Raw genomic sequence first — 22644 nt, 5'->3', positions numbered from 1 at the left:
TGAGCAGAAAGTTCCTAATAAGACATTTATTGAAGTTAAGAGACAAATGGTGATTCAGAAGATTCCTGCATAGCTGGGTGGGAAAATTATTGTTTAAGGGTAGGGTCATTCCTGGGATCATGCTGGACCATGTTGGGAACAGGAAGAAAGTTGAAAGAGACAGGCTGGCAAAGTTGGAAGCACAGGGGTTTTGGGGGCTAAGGCTTTGAACTGGAATCCCTGCTCTAGCATTCACCAGCATGTGTCCCTGGCTATCACCCTGGGAACCCTGTTTCCTCAGTTGTGAAACTGAGCTACTACTCACTGACACTCCATTTCTGGGGAGAGTTACATGATGTTGTGAATACAAGGGAGAAGGTGCTGGCTCTTGTCATGGACTTTTGAAAAGCACTCACTTAGCAGGAGCCAACTGGCCTCTCCCTAGTACAGTGTCCTTGCTGTCTGCTGCAATGACCTTGGCTGCAAGACTATTACCTCATCAAAACCCCATTACAAAAGAGTCTGTTTGGAACCACAGATGTCTGGTTTCTTTGCGGAGATCCATATAGAATAAGATCACTGAGCTCAGCAATGAATTTCTGACATCAAAATTTAACCTTTGAACTAAAACCATTTAAAAACAAAAAGTAGGATGATTCAACCATTTCCCAACCCCCATATACCTATGATGATGGAGGTCCCTGTAGAATACGACGTTTTCTAATGTGCAAGCTGATCTCTCATTTTTTTTTAAATTGCTAATGCATATCAGGTGAAACATAACACCGATTCTTGCCCACAGCAGAGACATCTGTTAAGTGCACCTTGGAAATTGTGCCTGGGAGTTTGAATTTCAGTTGTGAATTTCAAATTTCTAAACAGTCTTCTGGATTCTTTTGTTGACTATGGAGGAGGATAGAGGCTTGTTGGGGTTCCATGGTGAAGCATCCTTGGAGGAGGGTGTGTGCTCCTTACGCAGCATGCACAGGCATGGGGGCTGACAAATGATCCCCCCAAAAGAATTGTGTCCTAAACCCTGGAACCCATGAATATATAACCTGACATGGTGAAAGAGACTTTGCAGATGTGATTTCATTAAGGATCTTGAGCTGGGAAGATTATCCTGGATTATCCCAGTAGGCCCAGTGTAATCGCCAGGGTCCTTACAAGAGAAGGAGACAAGAGAATCAGCATCGGAGGAGGAGATGGTGACCACAGAAGCAGAGGTCAGAGGGATGTGACTGCTGGCTTTGAAGATGGAAAAGGGACCAGGAGCCAAGGAACGTGGCAACTTCTAGAAGCTGAAAAGGGCAAGGAAACAGGCTCTCCCCTCAAGTCCCCCAAAGGAACACAGCCCTGCCGCCACCTTTTTCTCCCTGTGACACTCATTTTGGAACCTCTGACCTCCAGAACTGTAAGATAATAAATCTGGGTTGTTTGAAGCCACTGCATTTGTGTTAATTCATGACAGTGGCCATGGGACCCAAACATAATAAGCACATGGTATGTAAAATTGCCCCCAGAGTGCCTGCGGTGGGTGTTGAGGTGAAGTGGGGAGGAACTGCAATGCTGTCACCTGTGCTCATTTTTATTTTTGTCAAAACAATGCAGAATATGTTTCATCTTATGGGTTAGCCGTGTGATTACCTGTGGTCCACCAAGAAGTGAGAGGGTCAACTGCTGCTAGGCATTATCTTCTCCAGCAGGGTGCCTTCTAAAGCAGAGCAGAGAATTTTCATTTTAAGAGAAAGAGAAAATCCTGGGGAGGTGAAGGTATGGGGTTGGAGGTGTTCCTGCTTTCCTTTATACAGCAGGAACTTTCATTTATTTTTATTCTGACCTTGCTTTCAACTATACGTAGTTCTCATGTTAATCAGGAGCTGGGAAGCAGTCCCTGGGCATCATGGGGTCGGTGCTGGAGAGGAGATGTAAGGAGCGAACATAGACTCTGGCGCTAGGAGGAAATGTTCAGAAGGCACCCTCTGTTGGCTATTCCATTCCGAGAGTCCAGAGAGCAGCTCTAGGTCAGAAACCACAGTGTCTCCCTGAGTCCCTGGAGGACAAAAGCTTTAGTGGAAAGGCTGGATGCTCTAGTGGTCAAACACCACCTCCTCCGTCCTCTTTCTGACCCCCCAGAACTGAAGCTCTGTGAGTTTTTAAGCCAGGGAGGTAACCTCTCTATGCTCAGTTTTCCCATGTAAATGGGTACAAAAATATTAGCTTAAAAAAACCGATGTGAAAGTTAAAAGAAAAAATATAAAGAGCTTAGCACAGAAGAAGCGCTCCATAAATGTTAAGCTATCGTTATAATTACTATAACCTTAGGGAACATCAGAATTTTTAAAGGGGGAACCAAAAGACCAAATTAATCTCTTTCTTTAATTTTTTATTTTTTTTTAACAATATTATGCCTGCCTCTCTGTTACATAAATGAGCCAAAGGTGGCCTCTGTGTAGTGGCCTATGGGTTATTTATTTCTCCAGAGGGCTGAAACCTGTGAGCTCAAGAGCCAGCTGGGGCCAAATGCAAATTCTGACATATCCAATTGTTTTAAACACAGCCCCAAAGCAGATTTTTAGTCTTTTAGAGCCTGCCTGCTTTGCTCAACCCCCAAATTTTACCTACGAGTACTACCCAAAAAGCCCCAGCCTGCTCTAGACCTTTGGAGATCTCTGACCCAGAGGCTCCCAACCATGCTGTGGAGTGACATCACTTAAGCCCCTCTTGCATTCCCCTGGCTACCTTGTCCTCCTCCCCTTCTAAGTAGCACCTCCTGAGTGCCATAGCCTCCGGACAGACTCCTACCCTGAGGAACCACCCCCAACCCCAATACAAATCTGTCAGTCACTCAATAAAACTTCTGTGTCATTGCCACCTCAGAGTCTTATCTTTTTCCTTGATCATCCCCCAGATCCCTCAGACCCCCACATTCTTTTTTCCAACTAACACCAACTCCCAGTAAAGGAACATTCCAGCACATCTTTGCTTCTCCCCCTCATAATAAGCTAAATAGAATCAAGGGACAGAAATGTAAATGTCTTAATTTTCCATACAGTTGCCCAATTTGGGACATGAAGCGTTGGATAGAGGAAGATTGTCAGGAATGCCAAATATCTCAAATTCTTACATTCTTTCCATCACACCTTAAAAAAAAAAAATCACACTAAGATTTTAGGCACATCTGTTGGTACTTTCCAAAATAAATCTACCAAACGAGAAAAATGAAATTCAAATATATAAACCTAAGCTTAGAAATTCAGTAGGACAGCCTCACTTCGCCAGAGCCAATTAAGTTGAGTTAGGACCCAAATGAACTGTTCCTTGTGAAGGAGGAAAAATGTTTATATCAAGTATAACAAGTTGGATCTTTCAAAAAGGGAAAATTCATAGTTCAATTATTTCCCTTGGAATCTATCTGGTTCACAAGTGAGAATATTAAAATACTTCTGTGGTCTGTAATTTAAAAAATGGGCATACTATTTTTTAGATGTTGTTTATCCCTATACCAGATGACTCTCCCCAAGTTCCACTCTTTTGGTCTTCCCTTTGAGAAGATGTTTTTTCTGTTGCATCTATCATTCTTGTAGCATTTTCAACAAATTAAACCAAATGGAAAGAAAAATTGAGATTATCTTGTCTATTTCTTGGCTTCATTTTCCTCCACTGCTAGTGCAATATTATAAGGAGGTGAACTTCTTTTGAAGACACCTTAGGAAACAATGTCTGTGATCTCATTTGACATTGTCTGATACTACTCTCCGAAAGCTCTTCTTGTTATTCTATAATTTTGTATCTTTGTAGCCCACATCTTTTTTTTAAAGATCTTATTTATTAAAGAGAGAGAGTGTGAGCTAGGGAAGGGGCAGAAGGAGAGAGAGAATCTGCTGAGCATGGAGACCTACTTGAGGCTTGATTTCAGGACCCTGAGATCATGACATGAGCTGAAATTAAGAGTAGGATGCTCAACTGAGCCATCTCGGTGCCCCAGTAGCCAACATCTTTTCATAGTCCATGGTACCGCCTTCCCTGTATCCTCATTTTCCTCTTTAAGGTTCCATGATCCGTGTATACATTCTCATCTCTGCTTCCTTCTCCCTCTGTCCGGTACTCTTGGGAAATCCCAAGCCATGCAAACCCCAACTCTCACTGACTCTGCTGTTGAATTTGAGCACGTAGACATGGCAAGGAAGAACCACAACTGTTTTTCTTTGAGTTTATGACCACAACTGTCAATCTGTCCTCAGTACTGCCTATTAGTCCTATTTGCTTGATCAAGCCACTCAACCACTTCTGAGATAATTCTTTCACTCCTTCTTCCTTGCCCTCACTCTGCAGCATTTCTCCCCTTCTTACTCTAAGTCAGTGACCTTTCTTCTTATTTCTTCTGAGAGAATAGCAACTGTCCACAAAGACCCTTGTTCTACTACCTCCATTAAATCTATCCACTGGTCCTCAAATCCTCTACCCTCCTCTCTGTTACAGCAGGTGGACCAACTGAGAGTCCACCTCAGCTCTGCTTGTGCATGGGGTCCCATCTCTCTGGGGAAACCAAGGATTTGGCTCCTACAATTATCCAGGGTTGCTCTTGAAACATCTTTCCCCCCAGTCCTTACCTTTAACACCTTCCATTCAGGGAGAAACTTGCCTTATTCCCATATCCTATTTCAGCTGTGTTTTCACTTTTCTACTCTTTGCTACAGAAAAATCTCCTTGAAAAAGTTTTCTCTATTCACTGTATCAAGTTGTTTGCCTCCCTCTCTTGATGAAATTTATTTCTTTTTTTTTTAAAGATTTTATTTATTTATTCATGAGAGAGAATGAGAGAGAGAGAGAGAGAGAGAGAGAGAGAGAGAGAGAGAGAACAGGTTCCATGCAGGGAGCCTGATGTGGGACTCGATCCCTGGACTCCAGGATCACACCCTGGGCTGAAGACGGCTAAACTGCTGAGCCACCCGGGCTACCCTGAAATTTATTTCATTCAGACTTTCGACCCAGTCCCTCCATTGAATTCACTCTAGTCACAATCATCAGTGGCCTCCATCTCATCACATCTGATGATCCCTTCTCTGTCTGCGTCTGGCTTGGCCTTGCCCTGGCATTGGACCAGTTGAATCCCTTCCTCTGTCATGTGGAATGCCACACTCTTAGTTTCCTCGCAGAGTCACTCCTCTACTTCCCACCTCTACATGGTGCAAGCCCGAGGAATCCATTTCCAAACCTTGTTTCTGTCCGTATATCTCTAGGGAATTTCGCTAAAACTCATGGTTCTAAAGATCATCTCTTTCTTTTTTTTTTTTTTTTAAAGACTTTATTTATTTATTTATAGAGACACCGAGAGAGAGAGAAAGGCAGAGACACAGGCAGAGGGAGAAGCAGGCTCCAGGCAGAAAGCCTGACATGGGACTCGATCCAGGGTCTCCAGGATCACGCCCCGGGCTGCGGGCGGCGCTAAACCGCTGCGCCACCGGGACTGCCCTATCTCAGGGTCCTGAAAAAAAAAAAAAAAAGGAAAAGCCATATCCACCAAGATATTTCTTAAATATTTGTCTAATTCTGAGTAAAATATATATAAATTAACATTAAAATGTATAAATATAAGAATACATATTTATTATAAAATATTAATTAACAATGGAAATGGAAACAAATATTAAAAGTATCAACATGCAATTTTTCTGCATTGAGTGAAGTGGTGGTGGGGGAGGTAGGAGTGAATATAGAGGTAAGTTTCTTTCTCTTTCCATTTTTTTTTTTAGATTCTTAAAAAAATTTTTTGGTACTTTTTTTTTTATTTAAATTCAATTTGCCAACATATAGTATAATTCCCAGTGCTCATCCCATCAAGTTAGAAATAAGTTTCTGGGGATCCCTGGGTGGCCCAGCGGTTTGGCGCCTGCCTTTGGCCCAGGGCGCGATCCTGGAGACCCGGGATCGAGTCCCACGTCGGGCTCCCGGTGCATGGAGCCTGCTTCTCCCTCTGCCTGTGTCTCTGCCTCTCTCTCTCTCTCTCTGTGTGACTATCATAAATAAATAAAACTTAAAAAAAAAAAGAAAAGAAATAAGTTTCTGTTACATATAAATTGGTCAGCCTCTTAGAAAGATGAACTCTAGGCAGAATAAAGGGTGGGGGGAAACCAGTGACCATCTGGGGGAAGAAAAATCCAGGCACATGAAGAGAGAGGGAACACATTCAGCTCAGGGGAAGAAGGGGAAGAAGCCACCTGTGTTGGAGCATAGCGAGTAGCCAGGGGCTTGATCGTTTAGGGTCTTTAGGTCTATTCTAATTGTAAAGGGAGGTCATTGGAGTATTCTGTAAAGGACAATTTGATTTACATGTTCAAAGTGGCACTGTCTGCTGTGTGGAAAATGCAAGGAGTTAGTGTGGGTACAGAGAAATTGTTTTTGAGACTACTGCAACAGTCCTTTTAAGAGAAAAGATCTTGCTCTAAGGCACTAGTGGGAGAAAATCTTGAGAAGTGTTTCAATTTTGGGTATGTTTTAAAGGCAGAGGTGACAAAATTGATAGATGTTGTGTTGAAAAAAAAGAAAGAAAAAAGATCCAGGAGAGAGTCCAATTTGAGAAGAGGGGCAGACAAGGGCTGAGATTTGTGTGAATGGTCAAGCCAGTTACTGAAAAGAGGAACACGTAAGGAGAGGCAGGTTTGGAGGAGAAAGCAAAAAAGTACTTTTGAGGGGATATTAATTTTGAGATGCTTATAGGCCATGGATGTAGAGATGTCATTAGGCAATCTAGCATATGATTCCAAAGTTCAGAGAAGATTGGGTTGAGATATTAACTTGTAACTCAGCATATATATATATATATATTTTTTTTTTTACTGACATATCAATTTTTTTTAAAAAATTCTCATTACCAAGTCATTTCTGCCCATTCTCTATTTTTAAATGTAAACACTATTCTTTACCTTTTCTTCTTCATCTTTTTTGCATTTATTTTTTTGGGATTCTTATCTCACTGTATTTGTTTTGTATATTATTCTTGATGCTTAGACTTTGGCCTGGTGTTTTCAATGTCAAGGGAGATTTAAGGGTATTTATTAAATACCAAAACTGCCAACATTGAAACCCTATTATGTATGTAGTAACAGCATAATTTGAAAAGGACTCAGCAGTAGTAAACATCAGTTTGTTTCCAGACTTGAGCTTAGTGGGTAACAGAAAGTTTGATGATCTAGGAGGATATTTCCATGAAAGTCTCAACAGATACTTAAAAGAATTTACACATTTGGCTCAAGTGATATTTTCTTACTTTCTAAATGGGAAATTTTAGGTTTGGTGGAAATTTCTAAAGTCTTCTTTCAAGAATATACACAGAATCTTTGCTCTCCTGTTGGCCACTTTCATCTCCTCTTGGCTGACATCCATTACAGTGCCCCATCCATAGGAGGTACCCACTAATCGTCTTGAATTGAACAGGGCCTACCAGAGCACTCCTTTCATCTTCTGAAGTAATTAAGTTAATCTGGAAACACTCAGCTTCAAATTAGGATAGAAAAGAACACTGTGTGCTTTCCTTTGAGGATAGGATAAAATTAAAAAAGCTCATTAAAACTGTAAAATCTAAAATGAACACAAGGTGATATCAATACCTAATCTAGTCTATTTTTAGAGAGTTTGCAAAGTGATTTTGAGCATCTCTTCTAATACAGAGATTGAGTCATTTTTGATGTAAGTCCATTTCTCCTGAAATGCATAGACCCTTTGCTGTCCCTTTGGCCACTTCTGCTCCTAATCCTCCCCAAAGCAAGATGAAAATGAACAATTCAGTGCGTGCCCCAAGGAAGTTAGTGTTTGACTATTTTGAGAGTCTTTTCTAATGAGTTCCTGTTCGGTGTCCTCATTGGAGGAGGGAGTATACCAAATGTGGGTGTTCCCATTGGGGAGGGGAAGCCCGCAGGGGGCGGGAGGGGGGCAGTGACCAGTGGAAGAATTCACCCCAGGTAGAACAAAAGAAATGAAAGTGTATCTGACACACCACAGGGGATCAGTGGGCAGAACAGCAAAGGAGAGACTCTGCTGGGAGGAGGTGGTGAGGGGCCACAGTTACAGGGCAGGGGTGGGAGTCTGCAAATGCCTAGAATTTTCCCTTTTTGGTAATCTTAGGAACTCCACCAGGTCATCCCTGTTCAGTGGTTGTTTCAAGGTGGCTTGCTGCTCAATTGATGAGCCTGGTGACGTTGCCTGTTTGCAATCACCTGGGTGGTGGCCCCTGTGGGCCCTTTCACCTTTTCAGGTTTCCACTGGCCAAGCTTGTCACCTAAAAGGGCCTCTACGGTGCATCAGGCTAGTGGGCCTCCCCTATGGTGATCTCCTTTTTTTTTTTTTTTTTTTTTGGAAGTTGTCCATTCTAAAATATGAAGGCTCTTCAGCAAGCCACGATGAAGTAAGAAAGTTTTTTTTTTTTTTTTTTTACTTCTGGACAAATTTCAGATTTAAGGTTTAAGATCTGCAGATATTCATCATGACCCCCGGACAATCACACTGTAGTATAGGGTAGAACAAAACAAAAACAGAAACAACCCAAATTGCTTTTGAGCTGGACACCCTTTATCTTTGGCTTCCTCTGTGAACACCCGCCTACCTCTGCTGGCTGGAAACCCAATACCATTCAGCCTTCAGCCTCAGTGCCTCCCGGGTCTGCCCTTGGCTGTTCATGTGAGCTCTCTACCTCCTCTTCCTGTTCTCTGCTATGTCTCCATGCTAGTGAGGTATTGGCAAGAAAAGCCATCTTCTGTGCTACAAGATGAGGGGAGGGGGCTGTCCTATTCTCTCCTCTCATTGTACTTCCAGCTTGATGACTGGATCTGGGTTGAAGTGGCCACACCAAAAAAAAAAAAAAAAAAAAATCAGTCTAAAGGTCACAATCATGTAAATATTTATCAGAAGCCCATCAATGAGAAACAATGTTCCAGTGGAATTATCTGAAGGACACAGAGTCCATCACTATGTAAAGCTCTGCAGTTTTAGTGGTTGGGAGCAGGAGCTTTGGAGTTCAGCAGATCTAGGTTCAAATCCTGTTATGGCTGCTTACACATTGTGTGTGCACCCTGCACCCAGTTGGCAAAATCTGAAGTCTGTTGCCTCATTGGTCACCCAGGGATAATCAGAGCTGGTATGAGGATTTATTTATCTTTATTTTTAATTTTTTTAAGATTTTATTTATTCATGAGAGACACAGAGAGAAGCAGAAACATAGGCAGAGGGAGAAGCAGGTTCCCTCCGGGGAACCTGATGCGGGACTTGATCCCAGGACCCCCAGTATCACGACCTGAGCCAAAGGCAGATGCTCAACCACTGAGCCACTCGGGTGCCCCTGGTAGGAGGATTTCATAAGGAATAGTGTTTACTCAGTGTTTGTGCCAGTAAGCATTAGGTCTTTGTCACTGCCACTGTCCCTATTACTCTGTGTCAGGCCATGTCATTGGGGAGTCTGGTGTGTTGTCTCGTCGCCTGCACTGTGTTACTGAACGTGCTATGGCTGGAGACTCGCACTTGCCAGTGAAGGTCAGGCTGAGGGTGCAGCTCTTTAAAACCCACTGTGGCCATTTACCATAAGGATGCTGTCAAGAGTGCTGTTTATCACCTTACACAATGTTCCTTTTTATGGGGACCTCCAGGAGAATTCCGTGTCCGGCATTAGTGCCAGGCAGAGTTGTTCTTCTGAGCATTGGGTTATTTTTAAGCTTATGGACAGTAAATTATATAACTGACCAAGTTTCCCTTCTTGAGTTGGCTGCTAGAAAGCTTAGAGCCAAATGTATGCCTCATTTGTAGGAAGTACATTGATTATAATGGGGTGCGTTTCTGCTTCCCGTTTTCTGTTCTCATTTAAATTTTATTTACATATTCATGAGAGACCCAGAGAGAGGCAGAGAGTGAGAGGCAGAGACAGAAGAAGCAGGCTTCATGCAAGGTGCCCGATGTGGGACTTGATCCCGGGACTCCAGGATCATGCCCTGAGCCGAAGGCAGATGCTCAACCGCTGAGCCACCCAGGTGTCCCATGTGCTCATTTTATGATTCTTTTTTTCCTTTTATTTCATGCTACCTAAATGTTATTTGAAAATGTGTTTTAGTAAATTAAATTATTTTTGAAGCAAGATTTGTGATAGATAGGTAAAATAGTTTTAAATAAATTAACCCAGGTGAATGACTTACAAGTTTAATAGCTAAGAGAAGTTTAATCTTTATAAGGAGCTACTTGTTATGGAAGATGAATTTTCCAATTAGTAAAATTCCAGACATTGCAAGAATGAGAAAGGAATAGGTTCAAGGGTGCAGCTGTCTTACGGAAAAATAAGGATGATTTGGAAAACCAGTAGAAGGGGACCATTGCACTCAAAAAGTGTTGTGTGATTGATTTAATTAATTGAATCATTGTGTTCTACCACTGGGTCAGCTTATAAAAATAATTTTGGCCTTTGATAGAGAGCAGAGGAAGACTAAAGGGCTCAGGGGTCAGACTCCCTTGATAGAAACCCTGGTTCTAAAAAAAAAAAAAAAGGAACCCTGGTTCTGTCATTTTCTTGGGCAATTTATTTAACTCCATTGTGCCTCCATTTCTTTGTTTGTTTGTAAAGTGACTATAAAACAGTACTTCCCACATAGGGTTCACAGGAGAATCAGAGGGTAATCTGTGTGAGGGTTTAAAACAGGGACTGGCACTTAGTAGGAGTCAGTGCCTCTCCTGTTCTTCTTTACCTTTTGCACTTGAGCCCATGAACTTTGAAAAATATGCCAATGGTCAGTTTTGTAATGAATTGCTTCGTAGGGTTAGTCACACAGTAGTTGGGCTGGATGCTGGTGCAATCTTCATGACAAGTAAGGATTCTAATTTTTTTTTTAAAGTGGTTTATATGTACATCACAGAATTATTTTTAGGAAAAAAAATGTGTATTTCTTTTTCTTGGTCTTTCCAAACAAACAGGAAATCAAAATAGCTGCTGTGAATTATCTTATCCTATTATCATCATGAAATGATGATATGTTACACTATGAATGTTCTCATGAAATGTTACACTATGAATAGCGCACTTTGTCCTTTATCACCAAAGTGTCAGTGTTTTCTTTCTTATATACGTGTTGTGTTTCCTTGTAGCTATAATGAATGAAATGAACTGATCAAATCTATTCTTTGGAAAAATTAGTGTCTCATGGAAAATTTTTAAACACATAAATGCTCTTGGCTTTTACCCCTCCTTCTTCGCTTTCTTTGCCTCCCGTGATAAATGCCTATTTATTTCTTCTTCTTCCATCAGCTCTTCTTCTGTGCTTCCTCCTTGTGATACAAAACCTAATGTCTGGGGAGAGAGAGAGAGTGCTGGGGGTGTAGAACAGAAGGGGTAGGGTTTCTGTTTGCTAGCTCTCTTTGTTCAGAATCTGAGTAATGGGCAAAGTGGGGAAAACTAAAGAAAATTAAAAAACAACAGAAATTATTTTTATTTTTATTTTTTTAAGATTTTATTTATTTATTCATAAGAGACACAGAGAGAGGCAGAGACATAGGGAGAGGGAGAAGCAAGCTCCCCCACAGGGAGCCTGATACAGGATTTGATTCGGGACGCCAGGATTATGCCCTGAGCTGAAGGCAGACGCTCAACCACTGAGCCATCCAGGTGTCCCAAAAAACAACAGAAATTAAGCAAATGTACCAAATATAAGGCTGAAGGTGTATATTGATGGAGAGAAAATCAGGAGACTGATCCCTGGGTGGCGCAGCGGTTTGGCGCCTGCCTTTGGCCCAGGGCGCGATCCTGGAGACCCAGGATCGAATCCCACATCGGGCTCCTGGTGCATGGAGCCTGCTTCTCCCTCTGTCTGTGTCTCTGCCTCTCTCTCTCTCTGTAACTATCATAAATAAATAAAAATAACAAAAAAAATAAAATAAAAGAGACTGAATGCCTGGGAGAGGAGTTTCTTAATGTTTTTGTTTGTGTTGAAAGGTGAGGATGGCCTTACAAGTGGCTTTCAGGTTAGAGAGAATTAGGAAGAGGGGTGCTTGGGTGGCTCAGTCTGTTGAGCATCCAACTCTTGATTGTTGCTCAGGTCATGATCTCAGGGTCATGAGATCGAGCCCCACATCGGGCTCCATGCTCAGTGTAGGGTCTGCTTGAGGTTCTTTCTCGCTCCCTCTCCTCCTGCCCCTCCCTCTGCTCATGTTCTTTCTCTAAATAAATAAATAAAATCTGTTTTTTTTAAAAGAGAGAATTAGGGAGAAAAGGAAATTTGGGGGAAGTGTTGCTGTGAGTTGGAGGATTCTTTGTTGTGTTCTTTGAGCTATACATAATTAAAAGATTGGCACTTGATTTTCAATCACTTTTTGTTGTGGGATTGCATTTTTTTCAACTAGGCCGTGGGGATTTACTGGAGTTGCACGGTTTTCTCGTGATTTTGAATGTAACCTCTATTCATTTTTTTAAGATTATTTATTCGGTGAGAGACACGGAGAGAGAGGCAGAGGCATAGGCAGAGAAAGAAGCAGGCTCTGTGTGGGGAGCCTGATGTGGGACTCGATCCCAGGACCCCAGGATCACAACCTGAGCCAAAGGCAGACACTCAACCACTGAGCCACTCAGGGGCCCCTGAATGTAACTTGTATTCTAACTCTAGAACACCAGATATGTCCTAGACTTAGTGAAGTCTAGTACACATTTCCTGGTTATTATTCATTTGCAAGTATGACTTCTTCCCCCCAATCACATTGCATGAAACTGTTTTGTTTACTTCTGCTGCTCTCTGTATGTAAGTGGAAGATAAACAAGTGATGCCACTCACATCACTGAGAAGAAATGCCTGGTTGTTGGTCTGAAAAACAAACAAAACAACCAGTGGATAAAAAGAGAATCTGGACAACCTGATGAGGGGGAAAAAAAAAAAAACAGAGAAAGAGAGAAGATGTTGGAAGCTGGAATAGAATATAGTGGTGCTTTTGGGTGACTAGATAAGTAGAGCTGAATGGAAGAGACAGAGAGCCAACAAGAGATCCTGATCAGGATTCTAAGAGAAATGAGGATATTGACCAAGCATAGAAGTAAAGTGGAATTAATGTGAAAATAAAGATTTATCATGGGATGTGCTACTGGAGACCGAGCTTCACTAGTGGATCGAAATATCTAGAGTTGAGAGAATTTGGGAACATGTATCTTTTACATTGGATTTCTTTTTCTGTTTTCTGTACTTGTGCTTATCCACTTTTATTTCCTAAATACCTCATGGATTTATCCGTGTCTCTTCCCTCTACCTTCTTAGCATAAGAAGCCATCACAGCAGCTTCTGAGCTGGTCTCACTGCCTCCTCTCTGGCCATCTCCCACTCTGCTTCAGCTCCACTACCAACATGTGTTTTAGATGATACAAATTTGATCACGCCTCTTAACTGTATGAATGGAATCCCACTGCTGTCAGTGTAAAGATGAAAGTCCCCAGCATGGTCCTTGTGATCTGGAAGTTATCTACCTTCCTATCCTATTCTTGTACCACTCTTCCTCTTCCTTTATCCTTCAACTGCTTCCACTCAGCATCCTCTTTTCTACCACAGAGACCTTTGTAAATAATGTTCCTCCATCCGGAATATGGCTACCATAGTCCCTCTCCCCACCTCCTCTTCCTTACATTTGGTTAACTCCTCCCCACACTTCATACCTCACCTCAATGGCACTGCCTCAGGGGAGCCTTTTCTGACACCCCTAATTCTAGAAGTTGTCTACTGCTATATATGGTCACAATAGTCTATACTTTCCTTTGAAGAACTAGGCAGTTTGCAATGATATGTTTATGTGATTGATTTGCCTTGTCTTATCCCGTGGGTGTTAGTCTCTCTGCAGTCAAGGACCTTGGTTATTGAACTTATTCTTTTATCCCTAGTGTGTAGCAGGTATGCATACATAGGAGGTAGCACTCAATTGATATTGTTGATGGATGATCTTGTTTACGAATATAGGCATTTGGTCCTTTTGCTTTGTTTTGTTTTTACTGAAATCAGTGAAGAGCTTTTTGGTGCATTTAAGAACACAAGGCTCTGAACAATTGCCTTTACAACATACTGTGAAAGAAGACTTCAGTTGGATATATGGGCTGGAGTGTCTGCAAGGGGAGGGAAACCATAGCCACAAAAAAAGTCATAAACACTCAAGCCAGAGTCAGCCTTGACAAGGAGCCTTCAGCTCCCCTACTTCTCTAGATCTGGTTTTATCAAAGAGTCTTCTCAAAACAAGCATTTAATCTGCGTTTTACATCCACTGCGTACTTTATTCCTCCTAAGTAATAGTAATGTAGAAAGGGAATAGTAAATAAACATGAATTCTCAAATTTTATAAAGACTTCCCAGATATAAGTCTCTTGGGCTGTTAAAAAAAACACCTGGCCTCGACATCATTTATCCGCAATTATTTTTAACTCGTTGCTTTTGTCATTCTGCCTCTCATCGTCACCTTTTAATATTTTACTTGAATACATCTAGCATGATAATAAAATAGCTAATCTTGTAATTCATTAGATTTGTGATTTAGCTGCGTGATCCAAACAGCTAGTTTTATTAACTTGATCTGATTTGATTTTTTAGTAGATAGACATTTATTGTAGATAACCACACAAGTTCAAAAGCTTCAGATTTCTTATTTATCTTGAACTATTGACTAGTTTTTAAAACAAAACAGTCTGGAGATTTTTCCCCTCTAATTTTTAAATAAAACAACAGATACCTTCACATACAAAGACTTCACTAATTCATAAAGTCTAAAATCTTTGCTGTGGTGTTCAAAGCACTTCACAGTCTAGTCTTATCCTGCTCTCCCGACCCTCCCCTACTCCCATCCTCCTCCCCAGTCCTAGATTCTGTGAATTCATCATTCATTCCAGAAACATTTTGGGGTACTTTTAAAATACACAGTTGGTGGCCTGCCTGGGTGGCTCAGTTGGCTAAGCCTCTGACTCTTGATTTCCGTGCAGGTCATGAACTCATGGTCATGGGATAGAGCCCTGTGCTGGGCGTGAAGCCTGTTTAAGACTCTCTCTCGCCCTCTGCCCCCGCCCCTGCTCCTGCACACACCCTCTCTTTCTCTCTCAAACAAACAAACAAAACAAAACAAAACAAAACAAAACAAAAATCCACCCTCAGCTTTTATAACTGAGATCGAATTAAAAGTGACCTCAATAACATAGGAGTGTCTCTTTCATATTATAGTGTGAATGTAAGCAACAGAGGGACTGAGAAGCTTTCTGTCTTGTTGCTCTGTTCTCCCAAACATTCAGCTTCCTCCTCAACTTAAATGGCTTTTCAATGGTTCTAGCTGTCAGCACCATGTCTACAGTCAGGACAGCAAGAAAGGGAAAAGAGAACAGGAAAGGTATGCTCCATTCCCTCTAAGGGCGGGACTAAGACATTGGCACCTGTCGTTTCCTCCTTTCCTGTGGAACAGAATCTGGTCACGTGACCTTTCCAGGTAGCAAGGGAGGCCAGGATATCTCCTCGCCCAGCAGCCACATGTCCATTTCCATCACTCTTAATGAGGCAAAGGGAACTCACAAAGAGAGTCTTTGTCACACTTGCTATGTGTCCATCACTGCACTAAATGTCAGGGATACAGAAATGAGTGAGGCCTGGATTTAGGGGAGAACCCAGGTTAGTTTGAGGGACTTTGGGTATATCCCTGTTCTCTGAGTATATCACAAATATTTAATCTGTTTACATTTTCTTCACATTCAATATAAACCAAATTTATTTTGTATATATATTTATATATTTGGCATATAATTTTCTGTGCTTTTGCCTCTATTGTCACATTGCCTGGAATGCTTTCGAACCTCATTTTTACACTGGGTGCAATTCTACATACTCATTCTGCAAAGAGCAACCCATATTCCCAAGTTAGTAGTCCTTCCAGGGATAGGTAGGAGCTGTATCAGTGGTATTCCCAGAACACTCAAATTCTGTGTTCTCTTTCCTTTGTTTTGTTTTAGGTCCCTAGAGACAGGTAGGGACTATATTTTATTCATTTCCTATTTCGAGCACCCAACACAGTGGTGAGCAAATAGAAGGTGCTTGATAAATGCTTGCTGAATCAAATTGGTGCTTGGCATCCTTTCATAGATTCTTGAATGACAAGGTGGGTGGAATCTCTAATGAACTGTGGATCTCTCTCATTTTGTGTTTAATAATATCAGCGTTAATAAAAAGTTATTAACTGATTCTGTTAATAATCAGTTAACAACTGATTGTTAATAATCAGTCTGATTTTTGAGAATCAGAATCAGAGAATCAAAATCAGAATCATGGAAGAAATCATATCTCCAACATTTTCCTCTTATTCTAACTTAGAGTTAATGTTAATTCTTTATTTTTATTCAGTTATTCTAGTAAATGTGTTCTAGATGAGACGGATGAAGGGTCTTCAAGAAAAGGTCTAAATTTGAATTATATTCTCTATCACTAACTATGTTTCTCACTAAAGTTTCTTAAAGAAATCAAATTGATTTCTTACCTACTGGGAATGTATCCTGGATGGTCCAGGAGGTATTGAGATTTTGTTTGTTTGCTTTTCCCAATGCCTCCTTTACAAGCACATTTGCAATGTAGTTCAGACATTTTATTTTATTCTAGGCTTCTGATATAATCCCAAAGGTAACCTAATTGTCTATCTATAATTTATTCATTATTTCCCTTTTGAACCTTCCAATACATGGAGGATTAATTAGTCTATGAGAAAGCTGTAGAATTTTCACAGACTAGATAAATTACCAGGCATAGTAATACTTTTGCTTACGTTACTCATAGACAAAACACTTGACCATGTGGGGCCTTAGTTACTTTATTAGTGAAATGAGAACATTGAAATGAGGCAGGGGTTTTGTTTTGTTTTGTTTTAATCTCTAACAGGCTCCTGGACTATTCATAATAATAAAGATTTGTTACTATAAATCATAGGTTTTAAGGAAATATTGGAGAAGTGTTGGCCTCCTCGTAGGCTGGCACTGTCTAGGGCCCTAATGAACATAACATGATGGTGAGTGATCTTCATCCATGACTTGAAATAGTTAACCTGCCTCCTCAAGTGGCACCAGTATCTGAAGGGACCTGGGCATGGGGGCACGTGTGCATCCATAGCCGTGGCACACTAACGGGCCATATGAATCATTGCTAATTAGAACGGTTGATACCATACAAATCAGTAGTTTTATCCCCCAGATGCCTGTTAATAATTCATCTCTTCAGGTGTGACACGCACAAAGGCCTTTTAGGAAGAACGATAGGATCAGCTCAGCCCCTGCAAACCGTGTCTTTAGAGAAGGACGTAAATTATAGCTTGCGAGGACCATTCATTTGTAAGATCTGGTGCTTTGCAGGCAGCCTTATTCAGCTCCTCATATCTAAATCATAGGTGAGATATCATCTAATTAATTATATTATCTGACTCCTTACGTCTGACTCTGATCGGATCTGCTTACCGGGGTTGTGTGTAGTGAGTGTGCCTTCATGTAGGAAGTGAGTCCTTGGCCGTGAGCGAAAAGAGAAAAAGGAACCTGTTTGGCTGCAGTGGCTGAGTGATGGGGTCCTGAGGCCACTTCCTCCGGTTGGTGGGGAACACGTACTGCAGGACAAAGCGTCTGACAGTGTGGAGGGTGGCTCTGTAGTCCTAGGCATCCGGAGTGAATTAGAGTCTGGACTCTGTGATTTTTCAGGAGACAGGGAGGAGGGAGGAGCTGCAGATCAGATATGCCCGGAGCGTTCGCGGGGTGACCGCGAAGCAGGGACGCTGCTGCCACTCCGAGCTCTGGGAAGGAGGCGGTGATGGCAGCGCAGCCGCGGGGGCAGCGGCGCGGGGGGCAGGAGCAGGAGCGGCATCAGGGGTAGGCCTCCCCTCGCAGCCCGCGGGGGGCTGCGGCCTTGCAAGGGGCCAGAGGCTCCCCGACGCTGGCCAGTGCCCCGAGCTGAGAATGGCTACTGTGACCATGTGGCCCAGAAACTCTCCTGATCCGGACGGTCGCACGCGTGTGCCCGTAAGAGTTATTTCAGGAAAATAAATTCTCCTCTGGGTAGATGTCTGGTGGGTAGACAACTCCCTGCAGAAGATCCCAGATTCCCCGAGAAAGGGAAAACAAAGTTTTGGCATGCTTGCCGGACCGGCGGGTGTTTTTAGGAGCTACCTGGGAGGCAGAAGCTGAGTGCCCATCGGCCCCGTGCCTCTTACCTGGGAGGACAAGGTGGGAAGCAATGGACAGTGGCTCTGATGAGCCCAGAAGGCACAGCGCAGCTCGGTGAAGCCACACGCTGACTGCGTTCGGCACCGCTCTTCATGCAGTGCTGTGGGCTGGTGCATCGGCGGCGAGTCCGGGTGTCCTATGTAAGTTGCTGTTGCTGTGCAATTGCAGCCGGGGCTGCAGATCCGATTCGTGTCTGTCTGGTGCATGTTGCCTCTTTCCGATGCCTTGAATCCCTGTGCTCAGGATCGGCCAGAGAATCAATCATTTGTACTACGAGTTTCCGAGGCACCTGAGGTCTAGGAGATTCTGAGATGCCCCCCCCGCCCCCACCCCGAGATTTTTTTTTTTTTAATAGATCTCCGGTGCCGTGTTACTTTGCTAAGATGGGCAATAACTTGCGCGGGGGACCGTGTGGCCAGTCCATTGTCTCCGAGCTCTGTGTCCATGCAGACCAGTTGATAGCCTCTTTTACCTAAAGGAGTCCTGTTCTCGTCTTTGAATGACGGCAGGAGGAGAATCTCTTTTAGAGAGAAATGCTATGGAGTTGGTGAAATTAAAGATAGCCACAGAGGCTACTATTAAATCCCATTCGGAACGGCTGCAGGGAAACAGTAGATGATAATCACTTGACGGATGACACAGCTGTTGCAGCAACGCCGGCGTTTGCAGCAGCTTTATCGTTCTGTGACTGTTTCACTGAAATAGCCCTTATTTCACAGACCTGCTGTGTTTTGCAAAATGGCTGTCTGAGTATTAAATCCTACAAGGCAGGCTTGCACACACACTCAAGTATCACTACTTAACGTGATGGGATGCTAATTGAAATGTGCCGTGCAGCACGCTAGCCGCCAAGCTCGCAGGAGGCGCTGGCTTTATTTGCTACTCCTTGTGCATGTGGCTGCTTCATTTTCAGGGACTGATGTGAAAGAGGATGAGAGGTTTACGCAGGCTGGCCAAACTGCAGTGCTGAAACGCCTGACACTGGTTTGAGATTCCTGGCTGCAGAACACGTGGAAATTCCACAAAGGCAGCTAATCACTCCTTCCGGGTGTAACGTAAAGAAACCTGTGACCTTGGAAAATTGGCCCTGGAAAAGACCTGTGTGATGCTGCCAGGACTAACAAGGTCAAAATCTGATAGGATCTAAATAATAAAGTTGAGGATTGGGAGTTGGAGGGAGAGGGAGGGAGAGCTCTATTCCCATCAGGTGGTAAGAGGTAATGTTCAGCTTCGTTAAATAGGGAGAAGCGTATGTAAGAAGCCCCCCGAAATTTTAAGGAGTTTTGTAATTGTTATGTATTCGGCGCTGTTTGTCTTTTGAATGCAACAGTTGACACGTAAGGATAGATGTAGTACTGAGATAGCCGGCAAGGATTATTAAAGACGACATCTGCAGAGATTGATGTGGGTTCTTTTCCCAAGAGAAAAATTAATTGCTTTTTAATAGGATTTGCAGGAGGTGAGGGGTGCGAAAGTGTTAGAAAGTTTTTAAAGTGTTAAAATTATCCACATAAAGAAAATCTGATAAGTAATTTGAGATTTAAAACCCCTTATTTTTATGGAATAACGAAGGCTGACAGTTCCCTAGCTTTATGTATTTGTTTACCCTTATATACTGAATTAGAAGGAATCTGTGGTTATATGGCCTCTTGAATAGAGGAATTTTGAAATAAGGCCTCAAACAAAGTAATCCTCTTGGCCCTACTTATTTTTGTCCTTTTCCTGACATTGAACATGTAAATAAATGGAAGAGACAGCTTGATGGGTATTTTTTTGGACTATTAACTTTAAGTTTAGGAGACTTGAATCATTGCTCTCTCTCAAACTTTTTCCCCCCTGCATTTTGGTTAAGGGATGATGAAACAAACACACAGCACAACAATATTTTAAAGATAAACGAAATATACACTTTGGTGGCTAGAAATGAATTTTCCTTTCTTTTAGAACATATATCTCTTGGGAACCCTAACCTGTAACCCACCTGCTGCTGCTTTAGCCTCTTAGCATTGGCTGTTTAGAGAGAGCCGGCCCGAAGCTAGAGGCATATAAAATCTGAAACATTTCATTTCCTTGGAGGAAGGAGCAGAACCCTCTACGAATATATCTGCCTGTGAGCTCTCATTTGCCTATAAAGCAGATGTCATGTGGAGTCTGGAAGCTGCCCACTGAATGGTCAGGGGCATAACGGGGCAGAGGGCAGGCCAAACCTGGATATAGTAGCAGTGGCTGGGGCCTTGTCCATTAAATGTCCTTTAGGTGGACTGTCCTGGTGTCCTTTCTCCAGTCATTGTCCATTTCAGAGGATGATGGCTTAGACCAGGCCAGTACTGAATTCTACCTGAAACTTGGGAATTTAAAGTGTGTATAAATAAAAAATATATTTATTAGCTGTAACATACAAATTGATGTGTTTTGTCTGTGTGTGTGTGTGTGTGTGTGTGTGTGTGTGAGTCCTCCACTAGTTCTACCATCCTTTTTTTTTTTTTTTTTTTTTTGAGGATGACAGCTTCCTTAAGAATGCCTCCTACTCTAACGTTGTCTCAGGAAGAGTATGAAAGTTACGTGGGTTTTGAATAAAGTTATGTACATATGCCATAGTTCCTCATTTCTAGGTTTTTATCTTCCACGGCTGTCCCCTTTATTAGAGCCTCTCCCCCGATTTGCATCACGCTGCCTCTATATTCAAAAATATTCTGTGAGTGGCACCTGCCCTGCAGGCTGTGGCCCCTTTCTTTCTCTATGAGACTCAACGCATAAGCCTCTCCTTGGCATTCGCCTGTGAATTCAAGATCTAGTCTTCGTTATTTGGTTTACACCAAATGATCATTCTTTTTGAACCCCGCTTCATTTGTCAGGAAAAATTCCTATTTTTATCTGAACTGTCTTGCTATTTTTTATCATATTGAATGACATGAAAACCTGTCAGCTGAATAAATAGCTTAAAAGGATGTATAAGCATAGTAAGCCCTGTGTGCACCCCTCTGAAACACTTCTAAAATACTGACATTTGCATGCATTGGGAGCAGAGATTGATACTCTTTTCGCTAAACTTGCTATTGAAGTACAGCTTCTCCACAGAGGAGGGCAAAAATCTTAAGCATCGATCTTTTTTTTTCTTTTTTTTTAAGATTTATTTATTATTTTGAGAGAGAGAGTGAGAGACAGAGGGAGAGAAACTCAAGTAGACTCTCCACTTAGTCCTATTCATGGCTTGATCTCACCTTGAGCCACCCTGAGGTCAAGACAAGCAAAAATCAAGAGTCAGATGCTTGGGGCACCCGGGTAGCTCAGTGGTTGAGCATCTCCCTTTGGCTCAGGTCATGACTCCAGGGTCCTGGGATCGAGTCCCACATCAGGCTCCCTGCAGGAAGCCTGCTTCTACCTCTGTCTGTGTCTCTGCCTCTCTTTGTGTGTGTCTCATGAATAAATAAATAAAATCTTAAAAAAAAAAAAAAGTCAAACATGTAACTGACCAAGCCACCCAGGCGTGCCCCATAAGTGTCGATCTTGACCAAAGCTCACAGGGTGACCAAGCCCATGTAACCAGCACTAAAACCAAGAAACCAAACGATATCAAGACCCTCATCCTCCCTTCTACTCCAACTGACCACCTCCCCCCACCCTGGGTATCTACGAATCTGGCTTCTAACATCATGGATTAGTTGTTCCTATTTCTGAATTATATACAAATGGACTTACACAATATATACTGTTTTTGTTCAGTTTGTGCTGTTCATTATTATATTTATGAGATTAATCCATGTGGCCGCCAGCCCATTCATTCTCATTGCTGTATAGCATTCCATCACATAGCTGTACCATAATTTAATTATCCATCTGACTGTTGATAGGCATTAGGTTGTTTCCAGTTTAGGGCTTTTATAAATACTGTTTCTTTTAAAGATTTTTTAATTTTTTATTTATTCATGATAGAGAGAAAGAGAGGGAGGGAGGGAGGGAGAGATACAGGCAGAGGGAGAAGCAGGCTCCATGCTGGGAGCCCGATGCAGGACTCAATCCTGGACCCTGGGATCACGACCTGAACTGATGGCAGATGCTCAACTGATGAGCCACCCAGGGATCCCCCAAATATTGTTTCTATAAACATTTGTGACATGCCATTTTGTGGATATTTACGTATTATGTATGCATTTCTATTGAATATGAAACTAGTGATGAAATTGCCAAGTTATAGAGTGAATACACACACACACACACACACACACACACATTCAGCCTAAGGTGATACTGGTAAACCACTTCCCAGAGTAGTTCAATCAATTTGCACTCCTGCTAAGAGTGCCTCACCAAAACTTGGTGCCATCTCTTACATTTTAGCCAGCCTGGTGAATGTGTACAAGCATGCCATTATGGTGTTACTTGGCATTTCTCTGATGACTAATGAAATCAAGCACCTTCTTATATATTTATTGACCATTTGGACATTC

General features: G+C 42.2%; 1 protein-coding gene across 7 annotated transcripts in view; it reads left to right on the top strand.

Annotated features, from left to right (window-relative positions):
* CACNB2 (calcium voltage-gated channel auxiliary subunit beta 2) overlaps positions 1 to 22644 on the top strand; it is a 374475-nt gene that overhangs the window by 106124 nt on the left and 245707 nt on the right. The window contains exon 1 of one of the 7 annotated variants that reach the window (XM_072825632.1): positions 17761 to 18336. The exons of the other annotated variants lie outside the window; for them this stretch is intronic. Within the exon in view, the coding sequence (XP_072681733.1) occupies positions 18289 to 18336 (48 nt within the window). The 5' untranslated portion in view covers positions 17761 to 18288. Of the gene's footprint in view, positions 1 to 17760; positions 18337 to 22644 lie in introns of those variants that run through there. 7 annotated transcript variants of the gene reach the window in all.

This window comes from Canis lupus, chromosome 5 (assembly GCF_048164855.1).
Source record: "Canis lupus baileyi chromosome 5, mCanLup2.hap1, whole genome shotgun sequence".
Taxonomy (NCBI): Eukaryota; Metazoa; Chordata; class Mammalia; order Carnivora; family Canidae; genus Canis; species Canis lupus.
The sequence above is the reverse complement of the archived record's forward strand: the minus strand, read 5'-3'. Positions and strand labels throughout refer to the sequence as shown.